The sequence below is a fragment of the Emys orbicularis genome, chromosome 8 (genome assembly GCF_028017835.1).
Source record: "Emys orbicularis isolate rEmyOrb1 chromosome 8, rEmyOrb1.hap1, whole genome shotgun sequence".
Lineage (NCBI taxonomy): Eukaryota > Metazoa > Chordata > Testudines > Emydidae > Emys > Emys orbicularis.
The window spans coordinates 40587994-40610296 of NC_088690.1; the positions used below are offsets into that span (position 1 = coordinate 40587994).

A 22303-nucleotide genomic window follows, 5' to 3' on the forward strand; every position below is an offset into this window, starting at 1 on the left:
AATGACGAACCGCTGAGGAACAGAAATATGTTTTCTGTAGAACAAGTGTGTTCCAATAAGTAGTCACAGATTCACTTATGGACTAGACAAAACAAAAACAGGGCAACAGTACATGATGGATAACCTCCAACAACCGAAAGAGGGAGAAGAAAGGGATACACTTGTTATTGCCCATGCACTTTTCCATTTTTCATGCTTGTGCATTTCATGATGTCACCCTGGCCAACTTTCTGAGTACTACAATGTCTCCTATTCATTTACAAGTTTTGTCTGTTTGTAAAATTTGATGCCAGTACATGAGGTAGCATGGGGAGGGTGGTGATTTGATGTAAAATCCAGAAGTCACTTAGCAGTGTAAGCCTCTTTATGATTACACAGATTGTTAATTCCTGGTCTGAAATTTATTGACTGGTTTTTGCTTATAGATTTGAGTAAGGATTTAATTTACATAGTTTTTGAGATTTTTTTGTGTGGGCCTAGCATCTCTTGATGACACCTATGTCTTGATTTTATATCTAGCAACACTCACTTTCTACAGAGAATTAAGTGCAATTCAGGGTGCTACTAATGTGTCAATTGCAAGCCCATTTTTTTTCTGCTGGGCACAATGTACTATGTACAGTGTTTAATAATGTTGAATCTTTGAACAGAGCATGTACAAAGTTTGCTTCTGACATTATCAAGTAATTAATAAGGCACATGAATTCCCCATAGATGATTAGCATACCTAAGGGTAGACATTCCTTTTCCTTGCTGCCTACACATTTGAAATATCCAATCTATTTGGAGAGCTGCTTATTGTGCATTTTTTATTGTTCAGATTAGAGAGATGGAGTGTAGTTCAGTGGTTAGGGCGCTAGCTTGGGTTGTGGGAGACCAAGGTTTGGTTTCTGCTCTGCCACAGGTATTCTACATGACCCTGGGCAATTCTCTTAGTTTCTGTGAGCCTCAGCTCTCCATCTGTAAAATGGGGATAACAACATTCCCCTGCCCACAGCGGCTTGTGGGGATAAATACATTGAAGATTGTGAGGTGCTCAGATGGCTATGGGGGCCATAAAAGATGGATAAAGGTTCGGAAAAGAAGTTGAGACCACAATTTTGCAGTTAGTAGCACACGGGCAGACTGCTGTGACTACACAAAGCCCCATTGACTATAACAGGGATCTATACAAGCTATCAATGTCAGGACTGGGGCCTTGGGTATTAACACCTCTGTCCATGATGCATTTGTAGTGCTTGCCTGTGTTTATAAGAAGATTTTTTTTTTCATTCTGGATTGTCTGGAAGCAGAATGCCATTACACTGCTGAAACTGATGTAATATTTCTTGTAGTTTGAAGAAACAGAGTGACCAGTCCAGGTAGCCAAGACTTGATTTTATTAATAAAATTCATATTTTCCCTCTTTGAGGTGACAGTTACAAACTTTGGTTCAAAAATAAAAGAAATTCTGAACAGCAAAAGGTTGACTTTTTAAATCTCACTTTTACATGTATAAAATACCAGTTGGAAATGAGGGAGTGGAATCTGGTACCAATTAATTTAACAATTTATATAAGAAATAGTAACAAACATTTATTTTCAAGTCTTACATATATTATGAAAAATAATTACAAAAGGATTTGTGTTTTAAAGTTAAAATGTTATTTCTACTTCCAACTACCTGGAAAAAAAATGTTTAGATGGAAAGCCAAACCAACCTTTTTGTGAGATTTGGATTGCAAATTGTAACAGTTTGGGTCAGAAAACAAGCTCTGTAGATAGCAGTCCCCTCGTATGTTGCTTTGCAACTAGGTAGAATCACATGACCTAGACATATTGTGTTCCTGGCCTTAAGTTGAAATAACAGAGAATTCATATTGATGGGATGGGCAAATAATATATGGGCTATCATGTGAAACTTAGTATCCAGTTCAGAAGCAAATATTCATCACTGCTCACATAAAAGCTATGTAAACACTGCACAAATCCATAAATAGTTGTTTTGAATCAAGTTTTAATATTTATATGGTTTAAAGAAGCACAATGAAAACAAATTCAGATGAGATAAAAAGGATAACTATAACTACCAGTTACTTCACATAGACTTAAACAGATCTCTGCACATACTTTCCCCACCTTTTTCATACACATTTTCCCCACCCACAAATATAAACTTGCTTATTTTAGGTATATACAGGTATATCTTAAGAAATCCTAGAATCTGAAAAGGAAAATAAAAAGTCTGAGGTAATAGCACCATGGAATACAGCACCTCAGTGGGTGTGTTCATTCTTGAAATTCATTATCACAAAGTAATATCAGCAAAGTGTTGTTTTGAGTTTCTTGCCAAAGATTTTCCAGTTTTGCCACCTGAAGCTTTGTTGGCGACTTCAAATAACAGAGCTTTTCAACATCAATATATACAAAGGGACTTTATTATTAATCGGAAAAATTAAATTGGATTCACTGGAAATTACAACTTTATTTTTCATAATACATACACAGTATTGACAAAAATGTTTTCAATTATAAAATAAGAGCCAGATGCAATTCAGAGACACATGCAAGTTTTGGAAACGGACACACAAATAACAGTATAGTACTGTACATAGAATAATTACAATTTATTAAACACACCTCCTTAGCACCTCTTTGTTGAAATAGAAGGAGCACCATGACATTCATGTTTTACAGCACCAAGGAATCCAAAGGGAGTATTCATAAAGCTATCCCTATGTTGTGTGTCTCTGCCACAGCCTCTTATGTCCCTCATGATTTGCCAAATAAGTTTAAGTCATGTGATTCTGGCCCTACAAGGGCAATGGATATTTCCTAGATAAGACATTCGTACCCAGCAAGACATTTTTTTCTATGCCATCCTTAATCAAAACTTGCATGTGGCATGAAGTGGGTCGGTGGCACCTAGGCACAACTTGTTTGCCGATCTGCTCTTTGCCCTATACTTAACCGAGGAAACAGACGGGACCAACTTCGAATCCAAACTTCTGGTTCTGATCACCAAAGTCATTAATCATCACATCAACAATAGGCACTTGGTCTATTTTAGGTGTACTGATTTCGATCACAGTCTTTGCATAGCCTTTTCTTGACTGTAAAAAAAAAAAAGGGGGGGGGGACAAAATAAAAAATGGTTATGCATAAAAGTTGCAATGTTATAGATCTTTCACAAGTTAACTTTACAATATAGATTGTAATTATAAATAACTGCCACCCCATGTACTGAAAAGTATACACTAATGCCAGATGTTTCTAAGAAGACATTTTTTCTTGAATTATTTTCTTTTTTAAAATTAGTATTTTTATCTTCTAAAAATGCAAATGTGAAACTACTGTTTTTGGAAAAGAGAAAGTGATTGAACAGCACAAAAATCTATGGGATAAAATGGGCCTCCTCACTGGAAAAATCCATAAGCGGTTTAAAGTTCCGTGGAGAATTCTGAGTTTGCATATGTAGTAGCTGGTGAATCATGTTGTCAGGGGTTGTGGGGATTTTATCCTCATGAAGAGGCCAGTAATCCAATTTAGAGATGACAACTGAGACAATGTGCACTTCCAAGGAGAAAGGCTGTAACCTCGTTGCAAAGTGCTACAGCAGCTACTTGGAAATTCAAAATATCCAGGACTCTGACATGACTGCTAGATTATGCACCTTTGTTTATTTTTTTAAAAAGTAGGCAAACTCTGTTAATTGTGGGAGCAGATATCAGCTCCACCATCTCCTCTGGTATTTTACCCAGCCAAAGCAACATCTTGCTATCATCTGGAGTGAGCTTCTGTCATCTTACCCCCTCATCCAAGCGCCAATCTCAGAGAGACACTGAGAAAACTGAGATAATGTCACAGCAGGCTATGATAAAAAAGGGATTTAGAATCTAGTGTTATCAGCTTATTAATAGCACTTCACCCCCAAACCATTTCACTATCTCTCCCAAGAGTTTCACATATAGATGCCACAATAGCAGAAGCTATAAAGAAAAAAACCTAAAATAACTAGAAAGAGAGGTACATGTTGAAGAGAAGCAGTCATAGAATAGAACCCTATGGTACTCCATCATGAGAACTCTTCTGGCAGATAAACAAAACACTACTATTCATCCAAAGAAGAAAAGAACACAGCCAATCGAGCACCATTCTGTTTAACTCCACCAGATTTCACACCTGTGTGAACATCACCCCTGGCATATTGCAACAAAAACCAGTGATAAATGTAAAAGAATCCACAGTGAACGTATTCTACCTCCATTGCCAAGAGATCACTGACCAACTACACTAGCAATGTCTTTGTATCACAACCTGGTCTAACACAAATGGAAAAGGTTGTTGGAAACCCAAGGACTCCAGGTATTGCCTCCAAGCTATTTATCACAACCTTCTCAATAATTGTCTCTAAAAAAGGAATTTTAGAGAGGATTCTTAGATATCACAAAAACACAACGATTAGTCAGGTGTAAATGCATAGATATGTAGCTATCTAGACAACAAATGGCAAAATATTCAGCGTTGAGACGTGGCTTCTGAGGCAAGAAGCTAACAACTGATACACTTGAATGGACCCAATACCTTGTTGGAGAGATGATCAGATAGTTGGTGTGTGTATGGAATATTCCTAGTGACACTATGGAAGCTGGGAGAAGAGTGGGCAGGATATCATCCATGGATTTTACCTCGTGTTGATTTCTGCTCTTCTTTTAGATAAGCAATGCACACATGTCAAACTATGCAATTTGTTCACAAGCTTTGGATCTACTGTGTATCTATGAATTACAGCTATCCAAAGCACATTTTTGTTGTATGCACTTTGCACTATGTATCTTCCCCTTGCATCAATTGATTTCAGAGAGTTAACATATACTAACAGTGCAATGCCTCCTTTCACAATACTTATTTTCTGCTGCTTTTCCCTTACATAACTTTTAGAATAGTAAAATATCTAATTTCAGCACATTGGCACTAACAGCAAGCATTCATTCCAAACTTTGCTTTGCTATTGCTTAATTTGTGCTTAATATTTTTCTTGATATGAAATTTAGAGAACTGACTAATTCATTATAGTTAAAATCTACTAAAATGGCAGAGTATTAAAAATAAAATCTTCAGAGCCTTTCTCAGAAGGAAGACAGCATAAGAATGCACTAGTTTGACTACTAAGCCCACCTGTCATATTAAAGTAGAAAAGAATATTTTGAGCCTATACTTACTGCACAGCCATCATGAAGAGCTTTGATGTAAGGATTGTTGTCATAAGACATCTCTTCGTCATTTGATCCTAAGAACCTCAGTGCTTTGTCATAGCTGTCAGATGACCCATCATGCCAAGCTACTGACTGATGACAGTTGTAAGTGAAATTTTGTCTGGCAGAGGCACTCAGTAGTTTAAGGAATGTCATTTGAACCATATTAATGGAATTGCCTTCAACATCCACATAGGAAAGCTGGAAAATATAAGTAGGCATATGAACATTTGGTTGTTTCCTTCTCTTAAGTGCAAAAGCAGAAAATTACTGTTGACACAGAATCCCATTAACTGATCTTAATGTAAAAATCAGCCGATACATACTATATTGTCATTCTTAGATTTTAAAGCACAATCAAGCTATGAATTAGTAAAAAGGTTTTCATTTTATAGCAGGAATTATGACAAACAACTATACCTTTAGCTGCATCCTATTGCAAGATCCAGAGAATCGTCTCCAAAATATTCTGACCTTGTAATAGCAAATTCTTCTGAGACATAGGTTCAGTTCATTGTAACTATATGTCCGTTACTGAGTATGCATAAATGATGCTGCAGCCTATCTTTAGTTACCTGGAATGGAGCCTGGGGATCTGCACTCAAGCTGTTTTGCAGAGGGTTAGTGGTGGTGCAAGGGCTGCCAGAATACAGCCATCCACTCTGCAGTTAACCACTGGCGTTTTTGCTACATTTGAAGCACGATAAGTAGGAAAGCACAGAGCAGGCCCTTGCTGTCCAATGTGCAAGAGGCCACTTAACTGCTCTAATGTTAAGGGGGGAAAAGGTTGAGGCTGCACGAATTCCTTTTTGTATTATATAGTCAAGATTACTCGGTGAACGTTGATCATTGATAGTACATGCCTGGTTTGTGAATCACTGTATGTTGAGATGACTACTTACCAGTTTGCCTCTCTTAAATTCACTAAACCAGGCTCCTGGATTCTCCTTTGGCCATGATGAAATTCTTACCTGTTGTAAGCAGAGAATGTGAGTATTTACAACATACGTTAGAAAAAAGAATGCTTTTTCACATCAAAAACTGCAAAATAAATCTTCCTTCTGGGATATCAACCTATTTTAAGTGGTCTTTGGAGCTATGCAGAGACACATCTACATTTGATTTATTTAATGCCCTAAAACTGGATACTTTGCTTAGATAGAGATAAAATACCCACAAATTAATTGCTTTAGACCAACTGAACTGAATTAAAGATGTTAAAATAATTTCTGTTCATAATCTATACAGAGCATGTAGCAGAGATACCTCAGATCAATTCAGATAAGTTATTGGGGTAAACTGCACCCGTTTGGATTCATAAGGATTTGCACTAGTATGACTACATTGATTCATATCCTTGTCTAGATAGGCTTTTAGAAAGCCACCTTCTTCATTGGTTGCACATTAGGCAGCCATTTATACTTATGGGTGTGAAACACTACCAGTTCAAAATAGTAGTGTTTTTCAGCCACTTTGTACAGGTAGAAATGATACCACCAGGGGTAAGACAGTAGAGAATCAGACACTAGAGTTTATCTTTTAGGTATCAGATTGAACTTTATGTGCTCATTAGTAATGGGTAAATAGCTGTGTCACGTCCTGGGCTGCAGGAGACATTTAGCTAGCAAGCAGGTGAGTAATAAAGTACATCTGTGAAAACGGGGGTAAAAAGTTTGTGTATCATTGCCTTACTCGTGTTTAAGGCTAAGATTTAATCATGGGTATTTTTAGTAAAAGTAATGGACAGGTCACGGGCAATAAACAAAAATTCACGGCCCCCTGACCTGTCCATGACTTGTGCTATATACACCTGACTAAATCTTGGGTGCTCTGGGGGGTTGCAGGGGTGCAGCTGCTGCTCTGGAGGGGGGACTCTGCGGTGCCTGCTGGGGAGGGGGGGCCGCTCCTGGGTGTCTGTTGGTGCTCGGGGTTGGGGTGCTGCCCAGGACTGCTGCTGGCCCTGGGATCAGTCACACCTGCCAGCTGCAGAAGTCCTGGAGGTCCCAGAAAATCACTGAATCCGTGACTTCCATGACCTCCATAACAGACTCACAGCCTTACTCATGTTTATGCAAATTAAATGTAATAATTAGCCTGTAATAAAAACAGATACATGAAAACATGACAGTATAATTTTACTATTTAGTTCAATATTGCAACAACATGGCAGGAGCTGTCAACAGTCAACCCAAAACACAGATTGGTACTTACTCCTTCAGATTTCTGATCTGGGTAGATGCAAGTTTCGCCACCCGCTGTGAAATTACAGTACACTTTGAAGGAGTCTCCAGAGCAGCCCTGATTAGGATCAATCCAATATTCACCTAAAACAAACGAGAGAGGATTTACTTAAGAGAATGATCGATTTTGAAGTCATCTTTTACTGCCATCTAATGCTGCTCCAAAAGTTTTATCGGTAAAGCTATAGTTGTTTTCTCTTAAAGATTGGGAAGCAAAAACAATTTTTTGTTGTTGTCTTTATTGCTCCTTTATGAAAGATAAAACCAGCCTCACTTGTTTTTTATTTTATTTCAGCTTGTATTTTATTTCAGGGTATGACTCCCTTTGTTTGCTGAAGGACTTTAGTAAGTCATTTGCAGAACTGGTGAATGGCACGGCAGGAGGCTGAAATCTGAGGCACAGCTCTGAGAGAGACCCCAGCTGAATGGAGAAAGCAGGTTGTATGTGTCAGCCTCCTGTGACTTCAACATCCAGATCCTTCAGTTAAAGAAAAGTCAGAACCTGATATTTCAAAACATTGAAAGAAAAACAAGCAGAAGAAATGTTAAGGCTACGTCATAAAGGAGCAGTTCAAACCCTGGGCTGGATTGTGATGTTTAGGCACAGCCCTGTGTTCAGGGTGGCGTGAAGCTGCATAGTCATAGGAGGGTGCATGTCAGAAATAGGTCTGCTGAAGCAGGGTGCCTGCTACTACACACCTCTGTGGAGTTCAGCTTATTTCTCCACTTCTGCTGGGTGGTGCATGCTGGGACTAGAGCCATTGCCCCTGCTTCTAACTCCTGAATTACGCATCTGCACTGGGAGCACTGGTGGAAACTGAGATAAGCGGCCTCAGGTTCAGGCGTTTTACCACTATGCTGCCTAACCCTGACGCTGCAGTGTAGTTGAGGCTCTGATGTTTCTAGATAGTAAAAGCACCATAACCGATGGCTAGTTAGACAACATAATGGCAAAGACACTTGAACTGGTCTGAGCCTTTTCTGGTCTGCAGCTTCCACCCTTCTTACCACTGGTAGATATGCACTGTTGGGAATTATGGGTCCTAGAAATGCTAGTGTAGACAAGGTGCTGAGGGTGAGTGCTATAGTCAGTCCCAAGACCATTCAAATGTCAGTCTCTAAGGTGACTGCTAACAATCATTCTAATTATGATGGTGTTTTTTGTGATGTGGACTAACACCACCAGCTAATTGCACATTACTGGCAGAACAGCAAATAGCAATGGTTCTCAGTCACTACCGTCCTAGCCCAGGTGCTAGCCAAAGCGCAGGTTTCTGAAAGGCGTGCGTTACCAATCCTTTCAGTAATACTGTCTCCTGAATGTAAAGTATACATAAGACTATATATATGATTTTTGTGATAATAGCTACAGGTTATTTTTAAGCCTTCTTTGTTCAGACTCTCTTTATTTAAAATAGACAGTCCTGACAGCTAGCCTCCTACTCCCAAGAGCTTTGTAAAGAAATGAATGTTTTCACTTTTATTTTAACCAAATTAAACCTTCACTCATATTAAAACAAAAGCTCCAAATAATAGATAAATACTGGTAAGTGAACAAGTCAGAGACTTTCTATAAAAGATAGTCATTATAATGGAGGTACTGAATTGTAATATATGTACTTTTCATACAGCACATTCACTACTTAACTGTTCCTCAAGGCAACCATCTGTTTTTATCTGTCTAGAGTGAAAACAATAAGTATTATTAAATTGTCAAAATGTATTTTTGCTCTCATTTTAAAATGTGAAAAAATTACTTTGAACGGGGAGAAATATTCATTACAATAAAAGAAATATAAAAGCAGGAGAGCTGTGTGAAAGTTGGCCTTCATTTAAAGCTTACCAGAGAGTAAGTGCAGTTTAAATAAATAAATAAACAAAAATAAACAAAGCTATTTCTCTGAAACACTGCCTAATTTATGACTCTGCATTTTATTTAACTTTAACACCAGAAAGTACTAGTCTTAATATTGCCATATGATCTTGAATATGTCCATACATTTCACATAAACCTCAGTCTTTTTTGCTTAATGTGTTTTTACGATGAAAGCATTATGAAGGAATTTATTGTGAGCAGTATTCAGTAATGTTTTGTACAACTCTCTGATAATTTTTTTTAAATTCTGGACTAATATTTGTAGCACCTAAAACAAATCTGCATCCAGCCACCCACCCCCAGATTTAAAATAGTTATATCTTTTGGGTGAAATCTTGGCATCATTGTGGCTAAGCTCCCATTGACTTCAATGGCACAAGGACTTCACCCTTTGTTCTTTGGGAAAAGGTGGTTTTGTAAAATGCAAAGTCTACCTTTCTAAATAAACATTGAAACTTTTATTTCTCTCCTTGCTAATATGCTTTTTTTTTTGGTAAAGCAATCTGTAAAAGCTGTACATCTAAAACCAGACTGACTGTATTGCATATGTAATGAACTCTTGCTTTTCAGACACAGAATTTCTATAGTTGAAATTAAATTCACCATGTTTATAAATGGCTTTTTTTTTTTGCCTGCAATAATGGATTTAATGAACATTTTCTTAGCTTTTCTTTAGAGACTATATTAACCATATAACTAGAATTAATAAGCTGACAATATACTTCAGTAAATCATAACCTCAGCCCATTTGCTTTTGTCATGTAATATTAACATACCGTCTGGGAAGTCTGGGTGGCAGAGTTGTAGATCTGTGCAAGTTCGGGCTGGGTTGTTCTGAGTGCCCATTGGATACTTCATATGCTCAATATCTTGCTTCAGAGAATTGAGTGAACCAAATATTTCCTCCATGCCATCAGAATAATCCAGGATGTTATCAGCTGCATCAGCCAGCATGTAATCCGGAGATCTTCTTGTCTTTTTGGGTGACTGGATTGGCAAAGGCTGGATAACTTCCCCGGGAGGACCCTGTAAAGTACATCACATACTTTGGTTGCCTTTTAATTTTATTTTCTATCTGCATAAATAGATTGATAGATGGAAATCCTGGTTGGAGGTGGTTTGAATGGTCTGTCTTCTTTTTTTATCTTATTTATTTTTCTCGAATTTCCTTTGGTTTGGTCAAGGCTTGATTACACAGAGAGAGAGAGATTCTTCCTGGCCCTTATGTGGGAGCAGAGCAGGGGGAATGCCATATGGAGCAAAATCACAGTCCACGTGCTCAGAAAAATGTAGGCAGTGCATTATCCCTGCTCCCCAGAGGGCCCACAATGCCCCAAAGGGGGCAGGTAAGAGGCAGACCCGGGATCCACCCCCAACATCCACCACTATGCTGCCTAGCAGAGCTAGTCAGCCACTAGGGGAAGACTAAGTTGCCCCCCAAAAGGGGTGCAGTTCTGGGGTTACTTGCCCCAGTGCACCTGGGAAACAACCTGAGACAGACAGTCTCTTAGTATGCTCACACTGGAATGAAACCAAAAATATTTGAAATTTCCAGAGAACCAAAATTCCTCCATCAATTGCATTTCAGATTGAGAAAATGTTTCATTTCGATTTTGACTTTTTTTTTGCATTTTATATTGTATAGAATCAAAAATTGGAAAATCAAAATGTTATGTTCTGAAAAAGGAAGTGTTTCCTTTTTTCCCCCCAAATTTTTGTTTTAGAATGAATTTTTGTCAGAGACATCACGTTTCCGTGAAATTTTTTGCATTTATAGACTGGAATTTTCCAGCAGAAAAGCATTCGGTTTGAAATATTTCCAACCAGCTCTAATATTTTCCTTTTCTGCAATTTTCCAAAGTCCTACCTTCCAGCGTTATAAAACAGGATCATTTGGACCATTAACTGAATGCATCGTCAAATAAGTGATTTTACTTACGGGAGGACCCGGGGGGCCAGGTAAACCACCATCACCCTTTTGACCACCAGGACCCTGCAAATCAGTGAAAGAAACCCTGTGTTAGCAGTCTTGGAAAAACATAACAGCAGAATTTGTTAAGAAAACCACCAACCCCAAGGGAAAATGCAGAACAAGTCTGGAAAGGAGTTACTTACAGTGGATCCTTTGGAACCCTTTGGACCTTGAGGACCCTAGGGGACAATGGACACAGTTTCACTGAGTTGTACTCAAGCTAAGATGGGAATATTTTGAACTGAACAATATTTGGCAAGACACTTTGGATGTAATTACTTACAGGTAAACCAGGAGGGCCAGGGGGGCCTAGTGGACCAGCGGGACCGGGAATGCCCTAAAGAAGAATGAGCAGAAACTACGTTATTCTATCTGCATTGTTTCTGCTATACTGAGCAACGGTGACAGGGGCAATAAGATGACTAGTTTAGTACACCTACAGAGTAGTTCTACGCAGGGTTTAAGTCGGCTTAATGATCTAGATCCTGTTTTATTATTAACAACATGACATGCCAATTTTAGTTCTGTTTTTGTTCTTCTCACCCTCCAAAGTTCATAAGCCACTATCCCATCCACCCCCAAATCCTCCTTAAGGCTCACTTTTGACATCAGGCACACAGAACGCTGCCAGTTGATAAAAGCTAGGCAGATGATGAGCTACATTGTGAGCATAGCTAGTGTACGTGACAATGTTGAGCAAATTGTTGTGACCATGTCCTCTTCCTGTTTGTTTGTTTCATCCATCTACTGAGTCTTGTCCATAAGCTAGATTCTGAGCTCTTTAGCTTCATGACACATTTGTACAGCACCTAGCACAATGGGACCTTGATTCCTGAATGGGGATTCCAGGTGCTGCTGCAATTTAAATGCTACTCATATACAAGATCTGTGCAAACGGCTTAGAATTCAAATTCTCTTCTTCTTGACTTAGCAGAGAGGATAAGCTTGTACATAACTTAAATGGAAACAAAAGTGTGTTTTACTAACTGTATCGCCCTTGGCTCCGAGAGCCCCTTGTGGACCTGGAAGACCCCTGTCACCCTTTTCACCCTGTTCTCCTGGAGGTCCAATCAGACCAATCAGACCGGGATGTCCCTAGAAAAGAGCCAGAGAAAAATAAGATTGAAGGTCAATATATATAACTATGAATACATGTAAATTAAATGAGAAATATACATTGACAGCTTAGGGTATTGAAAAGTCATCACTGAACATATTTACAGAGAAATCCTAAAAATCCTAAAAACAGTAGGCACACAATTATTCTGCAGGTACATTCATTTGCAGACATTTATGCTCAGAGATTACCTGCAGAGTTAACTGCTTATTGCATGAAAAATAAATCTGTGAGTGCTACATAGTAGCTACTTACTGAAGCCAGTGCAGAAATAACAATACCTATCAGTTCAGGCGTCACACCCTTGTCAGTATTTAAATGCTCCAAACACATTTGTAAGTAGAGTTGTAAACCACCTCGATAAGTAATATACATTTTTAAATACCCGATCCAAGTATGTAAATGAATGGACTTCATACCAAACAATGTCCCTTTCCACCAACAGTTCCCCTTGCCCTGATAGCTCAATGGGATTTCGGTGTCTATTTCCCTTAGGATTCTTTAACAAGTGCATCCTATATCTTTAAAGTCATTACTGCTGTTACTTCTCACTAAAGACAAATACAACAATTGTTCTATATTTATAGTTTGTGGCTTTTTATATATAAAAAAGCTAATATGTCTTATTCCCAACTGTGAAACTATATGCTTTTCCCCTATGGATTTCTGTGGGCTCTTAATAACAGAGAAAAGCCAGGGTAATTAAATTTACCTTCCAGGCAATGACTGTTCCTTTCTCTCTGAATGCTGCTGGGATGGGCAGATGTGGCCTACTATTTCATTATTTATTATTATTATTGTTATTATTATGGCAGTGGAGAGTTGATTGATGGGTGCTATGGACCTTTTGTGTCACTATGGCATCTTTTATACAACAGAAATACTTTTTTTTTGTCTTATGCACTCAGCCAACACTTGGCTTTTAGACTGATGCCATAATTGTGGAGCCTTTCTCAAACTGAAGACACAAAGTGAGAAATTTCCACCTACCTTCTCACCCTTGGAACCTGGATCCCCCTTCAGTCCAGGCAAGCCAGGTGGACCCTAAATAGGTCAAAGGAAATAATGTTAAACACAAGTTTTAAATGGCATGGCAGGATGCACTCATAATATTTATCTGAAATAATAAAAGTACTGTACGTTCATGTACTGTGGCATTCAATGGCTGATGATGGGCTGTGTGTACAACTTAGGGCACAAGATAATCTTTAAGTGTATGCTTAAAAGAAACATTTCTGATTCATTGCACTAATAGAATAGCTGATTTTGACAAGACTAGGAAGTGGAAGCGAGGGCCTGTGTGACTGGAAATTTATGAGGAAAGAGCTCTTTAAAGGTCAACTAAAAGTCTCCATGAGGCACTGGAAATACCCAGTGAAGCATGTGATAGTTAATCAAATTTTCTAATCTATGTTTTGTTACTTTTGCTTGTGGGCACTTTACATGCTTTTCAATACTTCTTCAATAATGCTTGGTCTTTATTATCCCTATCCTGTTATAACACAGTGGTAAAGAGACCTCTTAATTCGCTTAAGTTGGTAGTGAGGATCAGTAATGTCCGGCAGATTGTTAAGCAGGTGTCTTATATTAATTTCCCCCTATTTTGTTATTGGTTTGGGAGCCACTCCATATTTCAGTCCAGGGTTAGGCTATTATCTTGGGAGTAGGGAGCTCAGGGTTTAATTCCCTGCTCAGTCACAGATTTCCAGTGTGACCTTGGGCAAGTTGCTTAGAACCAGATTTTTAAAGGTACTTAGGCCTTGCTTTGCTCAGCACTGCCACTTTTGAAAATGAGACTTGGCTGTCTAAGTCATTTAGGGCCAATTTTTAAAGATATTTAGGCACCTAAGTTCCATTGATTTCAATGGGAGTTAGACACCTCAATATCTTCTGAATTTTGTCCCTTAGGCCTTGCAATGGGAGCAGAGCAATGTCAAAATACCTTTTAAAATATGGGCCTTAGTTTCTCTGTGCCTCAGTTCCCCAAGTGTAGAATGGGGATTATAGCCCTTCCCTACCTCACAGGGTGCTATGAGGATAATACATTAAAGACTATGAGGCACTTAGACACTACAGTGATGGGGGCCAAATAAGTACCTACAATACATATTTTTTCTCTTAAAACAATGCCACCAATAATTTATACAGCACCACAACTGTAGATGGTGCTTTCTAAAAGAGAGTCAGACACACTCTTTGCCCCAATTTTGGTCTGTAATTGGTCCTTGGGAAGCAATGCTAATGCTGCTTCTGTCAGTTCTTGACAGGGTGCTTAAAAAACAAAAGCTGCACAAAAGTGTGAAGCACTATTTTATCCAGTTAGAATTCATGCACCACGGGACACCAGTGGGGAAATGTAGGGCCTGACTCTTCAAATTTGGTCGTGTGAGTGGTCATTCTTCATATAAATAATCCAATGGAAGTCAATGGCACTACTTGCCTAAGATTTGCAGGATTGGGCCCTTACTTGGCACTGTGTAGGGAGATGTATTGTTAAATTACAAGCATTCATAAACTAACCAGAACCACTACTCAGGTTTTATGAACCTGTATATGGAGATTGTCAGCTCTACTGTAAATTTTGCCCAAGCTGCCATGCTGCCAGATTCAGCCATCATGATAGCAGTGTGCATAGATTCAACAATGGCTTAAGGAATATCCCATATGAATTGGACTGGACAAAATGTTCTCAAAACACTCATTTCTCAGAGATTTAGAAGGAAATTGCCTTCCAAATGGCATCAGTCTGAATTTACCAAACTTGTTTTGGTATCCTACAGTATGCATCTTTTAAAAAGTTTTTGGGAAAGCCTACGTATGACAATGATATTATAAAATACTCTATTGCCAGTGCCATCGTTTTTCTGAACCACTCATGCCTGTGACTCTGTGAAACTGTGATTCACACTAACCTTGTAAACAAATGCAATTAAAATGAGGACTTAAAATGGGAGCTTTTAAAAAAATAACATCACAGTGACAGCATTAGCACTATGTGTTTAATGTTGATACGAGCTGAAATGCAATTTCTTTCAGTGCAATGTAAATATATCTCAAACTATAATACCTAGAGGAGACTGTTAATTTTTTATGACAATTTAAAAATCTTAATCTAATAAGGTTCTATATTCTTAAATCTATCTCTACAGCATAATGATTATAAAAGATGCTCTTGTGGCACATTTTGAATCAACTTTTTTATTTGCAGTTTTTTGTTTTTAAAGTAGATTTAGGAGACGGCTACTTAAGCACAGCCCATAACATAAGAAACCACCAACACACACAATAACATAAGAGATTAAGCGGTTTGAATGGAAATAACCTCATTAGCTGGTAGTTAAACTTACTGCTATCTGAATTAGTTTTAAAAGAGGCTAGACAGAACCCATAAAAGTATGTGGTGCTCAATATCTAATTTAAAAATGGAACATCTGAAACGTCTACAAATTGACACTGGCAGGAGTCATTTCCAGCATTCCTGAGATGGAAAGCAGGATACCATGATGTGAGATTTGAAGACAGGAAAGTAAAAGTGGAAGTGGGGAGCTAGAGGACTCTATAGGAGTTGGAAAACACCTTCCCAAGAGTACAGAATGGAAAATCCTGAAGGTGCCATTCCCACTGTGTGAAGAGCTTCTGACTTCACATCCTCTGCTCTGGGTGTAAAACAGTCTTCCCTAATTTTCATTTGGGAGTGAGTTTAGAACTCCCAAATGTGTGTTTGCTTGAGGGAGATATAGTGAGCCACATTTTGTTCTGACTTAATGGAGATTGCACTGAAGGAGGTAGTGAGAGAGTAAATCAGGGCAGAATTTGGCCTAATACGCAAGCTTCCTCATGTTGTTCAGCCAATGCACTTCTTTCTGCTCTTCCAGGTCTGGGTTATTTTGGAGAAGAGGTTGTAAATCACGCCAAATTGGTGATTTTGTAATGTCTTCCAATGAGGTCTAAGTGCTCCTTTTTCTTGTGGCCTAAGAAAGACCTGATCTTGGCTTCTAAATTTTCTGTATGGCCCTGCACCTAGCCAAAACATGAGAAAAGGGGAGGTTCAGAGTTCCAGAGCTAGAATTCTGTCAAGGGGAAAAAAACGGGATCTTAATCATCTCTCAGCTCCATAGGACATCCACTCAGAAGTTTATACAGTCCAAGGCTCAGCAGAACTGCACATTGTAGAATACACCACCCTGGTTTTTTTAGGAGGATCCAGTGTTAGATGATGCTACGAGAAATCCGCCAAAGGGCTCCACTGGTGTTGTGCTGACTGGGAGGCAGGATAAAATTGCAGGAAGCCAGAAGGCCTGGGGATCCACACCGATATCACTGAGCTTCTACTGATCCCCCAGAAGTACACAGGGTTTGGAGCACTGTGAACTCCTTGCTTATTTCAGCTCTGACACAACCAAAGGTTGATCTTGTGAGCGCTCCTCATAACCAATGGAAGAATTTGGAATAAACTTCATGATAGGACACTCACATCATTTTCCTTTCCCCTTCTGCCTCCTTGAGAGTTTTTCTGTTAACTTTAACAAGGACATAAGGGAATTCTATTAAGATATTAATCTTGTAATAATTACAACAAATCTGTTTATTTTTTAAAAAGCTGGAAAGATGAGAGAGGATCTCTATGTTTGGAAGAATGCTTCGCTTACAAACTTGATAATCTCTTGCTATTCATACGAGAAATAATTCTGATTTTGTTTAATTTGTACAGAATACGGTGAAAATCCAAGTGATGCAGGGCATATGCACATGTAGGAGAGGCATTAATTTCTGAGCCATTAATCTCACACTGCACATGTGCACATTGGGAAGGGGAGGTGCTAAAGTGATCCAGTATCTCATCGCTACCAGTCTCCTGCTGGCAGGGGGCATATGTGAAATTATGATATGGATAGCAGTCATAAGTGACACTTTCAATGTGGCACAGATTCAGAAGTGCCACAACTCTTCATGTACAAAATTTTATTCAGTGTGTACCTTTTCCATTTCTACTTCAGGATATCAGTCGATGCAAAAGATTAGGCAAATACATAATTCATGAACAAAAAGGGAAAAGGAAAACAGGGCTGATATGTTTTTAAGCTTCTGGAATATAGAATCAAACATTTTCACCTGCAGCGTGCTGTACTCTGCTGCATATCTACTTTGGCATGCTTCTCACAACTGCAGTCCACGGGGAATGCAACCTAAACTCAGCAACTGCTGTCTCTGAACTTTATTTCAGATGTGAACCAAAGTTTAATATGCTGCTGTGTAAATATAATGATTTACTAGAGCTAGCTAATCAACAGGCAATCTTGAATTCTTATTTTCAATGCTATATAACTCATTAATATACTTTGCTTCTGATTGAAATTGGGCTTTTAAAATAGCCTCAGGACAGGTCTTTTAACTATACATTTTATTTTAAATCCCCCGGGACATTTTTGCTACTTAAATGTGAAAAGGGATGTTTAATGACCAGTAAATTTTTGTTTTAGAAGAAGAAAGATGGTGCTTTGATTAAGGCACAGACTCTGGGTTCAATTCCTGACTCGTCCACAGATTTCTTGTCTGACCTTGAGCAAGTCACTTCATCTCTGTGCCTCAATTCTCCCTCTGCACAAAGGGGATAGTAATAGTGTCTTTCTCCCACTCTTTGTCTTGTCTGTTTAGATTGTAAGCTCTTCAGGAAGGAGCTGTCTTTTCTTTCTGTGCAGTGCCTAGCACAACTGGACCCTGATCTTGCTTGGAGCCTCTAGTGATACTTTTCATGGTGACAGGTTTCAGAGTGGTAGCCGCGTTAGTCTGTATCAGCAAAAACAACGAGGAGTCCTTGTGGCACCTTAGAGACTAAATTACTTTTAATAATTTATTAATAAAATTTATTATTACAATTTATTAATTTTCCCTCTGTTGATACTCACACCTTCTTGTCAACTGTTGGGAATGGGCGACGTCCACCTTGATTGAACTGGCCTTGTTAGCACTACAAAAAGTAATTTTCCCTCTGTTGATATTCACCCCTTCTTGTCAACTGTTGAGAATAGGCCACTTCCACCTTGATTGAATTGGCCTCGGAACCTTCCCCCCCCCACCCCCTTGGTAAGGCAACTCCCATCTTTTCATGTGCTGTAATATATATACTGTATTTTTCAGTCCTGCATCTAAGAAATGGGTTTTAGCCCATGAAAGCTTATGCCCAGATTAATTTGTTAGTCTCTAAGGTACCACAAGGACTCCTCGTTGTTTTTTCTAGTGATACTGTAATACTAATTATATATGGATTGATAGACATGTTACATCACAGTCCATTGGAAGAAACAATTCCAGTCCTGAAAAAAGTATAAATACATGTTCTGAAGCTCTTTCTTGTTTATAGGGTAAAATCGTGGGTTTTGAACATTTGCAAAAATCTATGTTAGTCAACCAGAATGTGCCCATAAAATGTTCCAATCAATGAAAAAAAAAATCTATTCTTCTTGTTAAGATACACACAAGAAAGTGAAAAGGTGTTTCAGAGGTGAAAGTCCTAGCAAGGACTAATTCAGGAAGCATTTTACTTTAGATGATGAATTGCACATTTTCTCAACCACATTTGTAAAGGCTGTGAGAACCTGATGATATGCTCTGCAGCTGTTATAGCTAAAACCCAACCCTCAGTACCTGGCTTCAGAAGTGAGGGGGAGGTGTGTCATTTGAGAACTTGACACTTGCTCTTTCATTTCACTCAACCGTGACTGTGTCCATGTTCTATTTCAAAGCCTTCATCCCTAACATGTCATTCTGGAAATGTATTAAACGCCTTCTGTTCAGCATCAGAATATGTATTACCTCCTCCTGACTGCTGAGCAGCATCACCTCAGAGGCAGACCTTCTAGAACTTCCTCCTGACTAAAAGCCTTAGCCAGAGCAAGTCCTGAAAACTTCCAATCTTCCAGTCTGCCTGGGGCCATTTTCTCTCTTGAAACCCACCAACTTTCTCCCTTCCCACCTTGCAGATGTCTGTACCCATCCTCAGAGGGGTTAATAACAAATCAAATTCTTTATAGGACTGCAGAGTGGGCTAATACATTGTATTCTAGTCAATCCAGATGATTCTCAACTATTTTGGCAAGCAAGAGACCTGAGACCTCTCTCATAGCTAGATCGCCTTTGCTTAGCTGCAAAGACCCGGACCATCTGGCCAGGTATTGTAGATTTAAAATTTTATATATAATACAAGGCTGGATTGAGAACAGCAACAACTTGCTGTTCATCATATTAGTTTTTTCTATTCATCATGAAGGACTTATTAAGAAAATTATGCCACTACTTTTACTGACTACTAGGACTTCTATGTGCTTCCTTTCCTTTGGCCTTCATTATTAATGTGCAGTAATATTCATTTGGCCATTGAGCCATTTTTAAGAGATAAAGGAGTATTAAATACCACTCAGCAGCAGCCAAACATTTTTTTTTTAATTTTCCTGGGGTTGTGGTGATTGGGCTATAGTATGAATTAATTTGTGGAGTATTAGTTCCTTGCTTTACAGCCATATCAATATTATAGTCACAAAACTTAGTTTGATGACTAATAAACTGCTCTGAAGTAACAATAAAACAGAAAGCATATTGTGAGACTTAGCTAAAGAGTTAACACAACAATTCATCATGAAAGACAACTTTGCAGCAAGCTACAAAAACCTGTAGGTTTCCCCCAACAATGCACTGTGCAGGAGTGCACTTTTGGCTTTTGCTAGTTTATTTCATGAGCAGCCGTGTATATAGTAGGTGATGATTCCAAATTATCTTTCCATTTAATCTTAAATACTTGGGGAGTAATAAGGATAAATATTATAGCAGCCCCAAAAATGGATCTGAGGCTGTGATAAGGGCAGGATAAAGTAGAATAGTAATGTAACAGCTCAGAGTCCAAATGGAGAAGAGAATGGGAAAATAAAGCATGTAACAACATGCAGGTTGCTGTGCAGTATAAAAATGAAGACTTGATGAGCTGCACTGAGTAGTTTCTAAGGATGACATCCCTCATCTGTGACCTCTTTGAGACAGCTTTTTAGGATGAGATTTTAAAGGGCCCTACAGGACGTTGGTGTCCAACACCCATTGACTTTCAATAGGCATTAGGTGCCTAATACCCTCAAGCCCCTTTGAAAACCTCATCCATAAACTATTTCTTGGGCAAGGAATAGTGAATTAAAGATGGAGTATGGCTCTGCCTTGCTAGGAAACCCTCTGATACTGAATTTTCTTGCGTTTCAGTGATTAGTCAGACCCTCTAGTCTTTTGCACCAGGAATTACATGTACCTACATGACCTCTATTACCAGCAAAGGCTGCACTGAAATCACCAGTGCCAAGGAAATGTTCTTTTACCAGGATTATTTTTTTTTCTGTGTGGTTTCTGCTGTTATGAAGGCCATAAGGCCTTATATTCACTAGTGCTTGTTTGGAGACAAACACATTTTTGGATAGTATACATTCTTGCACTTGTATATGTTGGTTTTTATTCTAATATTGGCCAGAGGATTGAAGGGACTGATACCCCGTTGTGTTACTCCAGTCTTATGCCAATGTAACTCCACTGATTCCAGTGCAGTTGCTATGTTCTATAACTGGATAAAGCAGTTGTAAAGCAGGCACTCAATATTTTCAAACACAGAAGGATAAATGCCTTGTAACCACCGATTTGTACTATCAGTTTCCCCGGAACATATATGGGGACCTTAATGGTACATGTTTAAGGACTTTTCCTCTTTGGGTATGTCTACACTACCCACCGGATTGGCGGGCAGCAATCAATCCAGCGGGGGTCGATTTATCGCGTCTAGTCTAGACGTGATAAATCAACCCCCAAGCACTCTCCCGTTGACTCCACCGCTGCGAGAGGCACAGGCGGAGTCAGCGGGGAAGCGACAGCAGGCAACTCACCACAGTGAAGACACCACAGTGAGTAGGTCTAAGTACGTCGACTTCAGCTACGTTATTCACGTAGCTGAAGTTGCGTAACTTAGAATGATCCCCCCCCAGTGTAGACCAGGCCTTTGACATAACATTGGAAGGAAGGAAGGATACTCACCATAGGACCAGGTGGTCCGTCCTGACCCGGTGCTCCAGGTAGACCTTGTTCTCCCTATAAGAAACAATTAAGATTCCTTAAAAAGTGGATATTCAAGATAAAAAAGATAACAATATTGCTATATACTCAATGAACTTACCACAGGGCCAGGAATACCACGGAGACCCTCTGGACCAGGTTTTCCTGAAGGTCCCTGAGGACCAACTGGTCCTGTTTTTCCAGGTGCACCTTCTGAACCAGGTTCACCCTACAAGGAAGACATACCAGATCACATCATTAATGGAGTTGATTATCCATGGCTCGGTATGGGTGCACAAGTGATACAGAGGGCACAAGGAATTTTTCGCACCCCTTCCAAGAGATGATCGCAGTCTGAATCTGTTCCCCTCAGAGGAGACTTGGCCCCCGACTGATAACTGTGATAACCTGCACTAAAGTTTATGGGATGGACATGACCATGTTCTCCCCTTCTTTTCTGCAATAGTGAGATGACCTGGCCTTGCATTTATGAGCAGCGCACACAGCAACCCATCAAATACCTCTAGAAGCTTCCTTCCAGGGGAATGCCTCTGTACTGCCCCCTTCTGTAGACTATGCATTAAACACAAATGAATTATTGTGCAGCAAAATTAAAGCAAAAGAATTTCACAATTTATATATTAAAATTAGGCCCTTTAATCTGAGTTATTTACAACTTAACTGTGATTACTTTGGTAGGTTTAAAAATCACATACTGTCTGTAAAATAAATAGCTTAGAAAAGGCATGATTTACTTTTTTGGAATGGTTTTTGTATTTCACTGTTTGG

The 22303-nt window shown here is 39.0% G+C and overlaps 1 protein-coding gene across 4 annotated transcripts in view; it reads right to left on the reverse strand.

The window, feature by feature from the left end:
• Positions 1-2945: 2945 nt before the first annotated feature.
• COL11A1 (collagen type XI alpha 1 chain) overlaps positions 2946-22303 on the reverse strand; it is a 225255-nt gene continuing 205897 nt past the window's right edge. For all 4 annotated transcript variants that reach the window (XM_065408835.1, XM_065408833.1, XM_065408836.1 and 1 more), the window contains 12 exons: positions 21636-21743; positions 21497-21550; positions 13430-13483; positions 12310-12417; positions 11606-11659; positions 11466-11501; positions 11290-11343; positions 10127-10376; positions 7446-7558; positions 6137-6205; positions 5202-5435; positions 2946-3092 (listed from right to left, as the gene is read on the reverse strand). In XM_065408835.1, the coding sequence (XP_065264907.1) occupies positions 2946-3092; positions 5202-5435; positions 6137-6205; positions 7446-7558; positions 10127-10376; positions 11290-11343; positions 11466-11501; positions 11606-11659; positions 12310-12417; positions 13430-13483; positions 21497-21550; positions 21636-21743 (1281 nt within the window). The remainder of the gene's footprint in view (positions 3093-5201; positions 5436-6136; positions 6206-7445; positions 7559-10126; positions 10377-11289; positions 11344-11465; positions 11502-11605; positions 11660-12309; positions 12418-13429; positions 13484-21496; positions 21551-21635; positions 21744-22303) is intronic.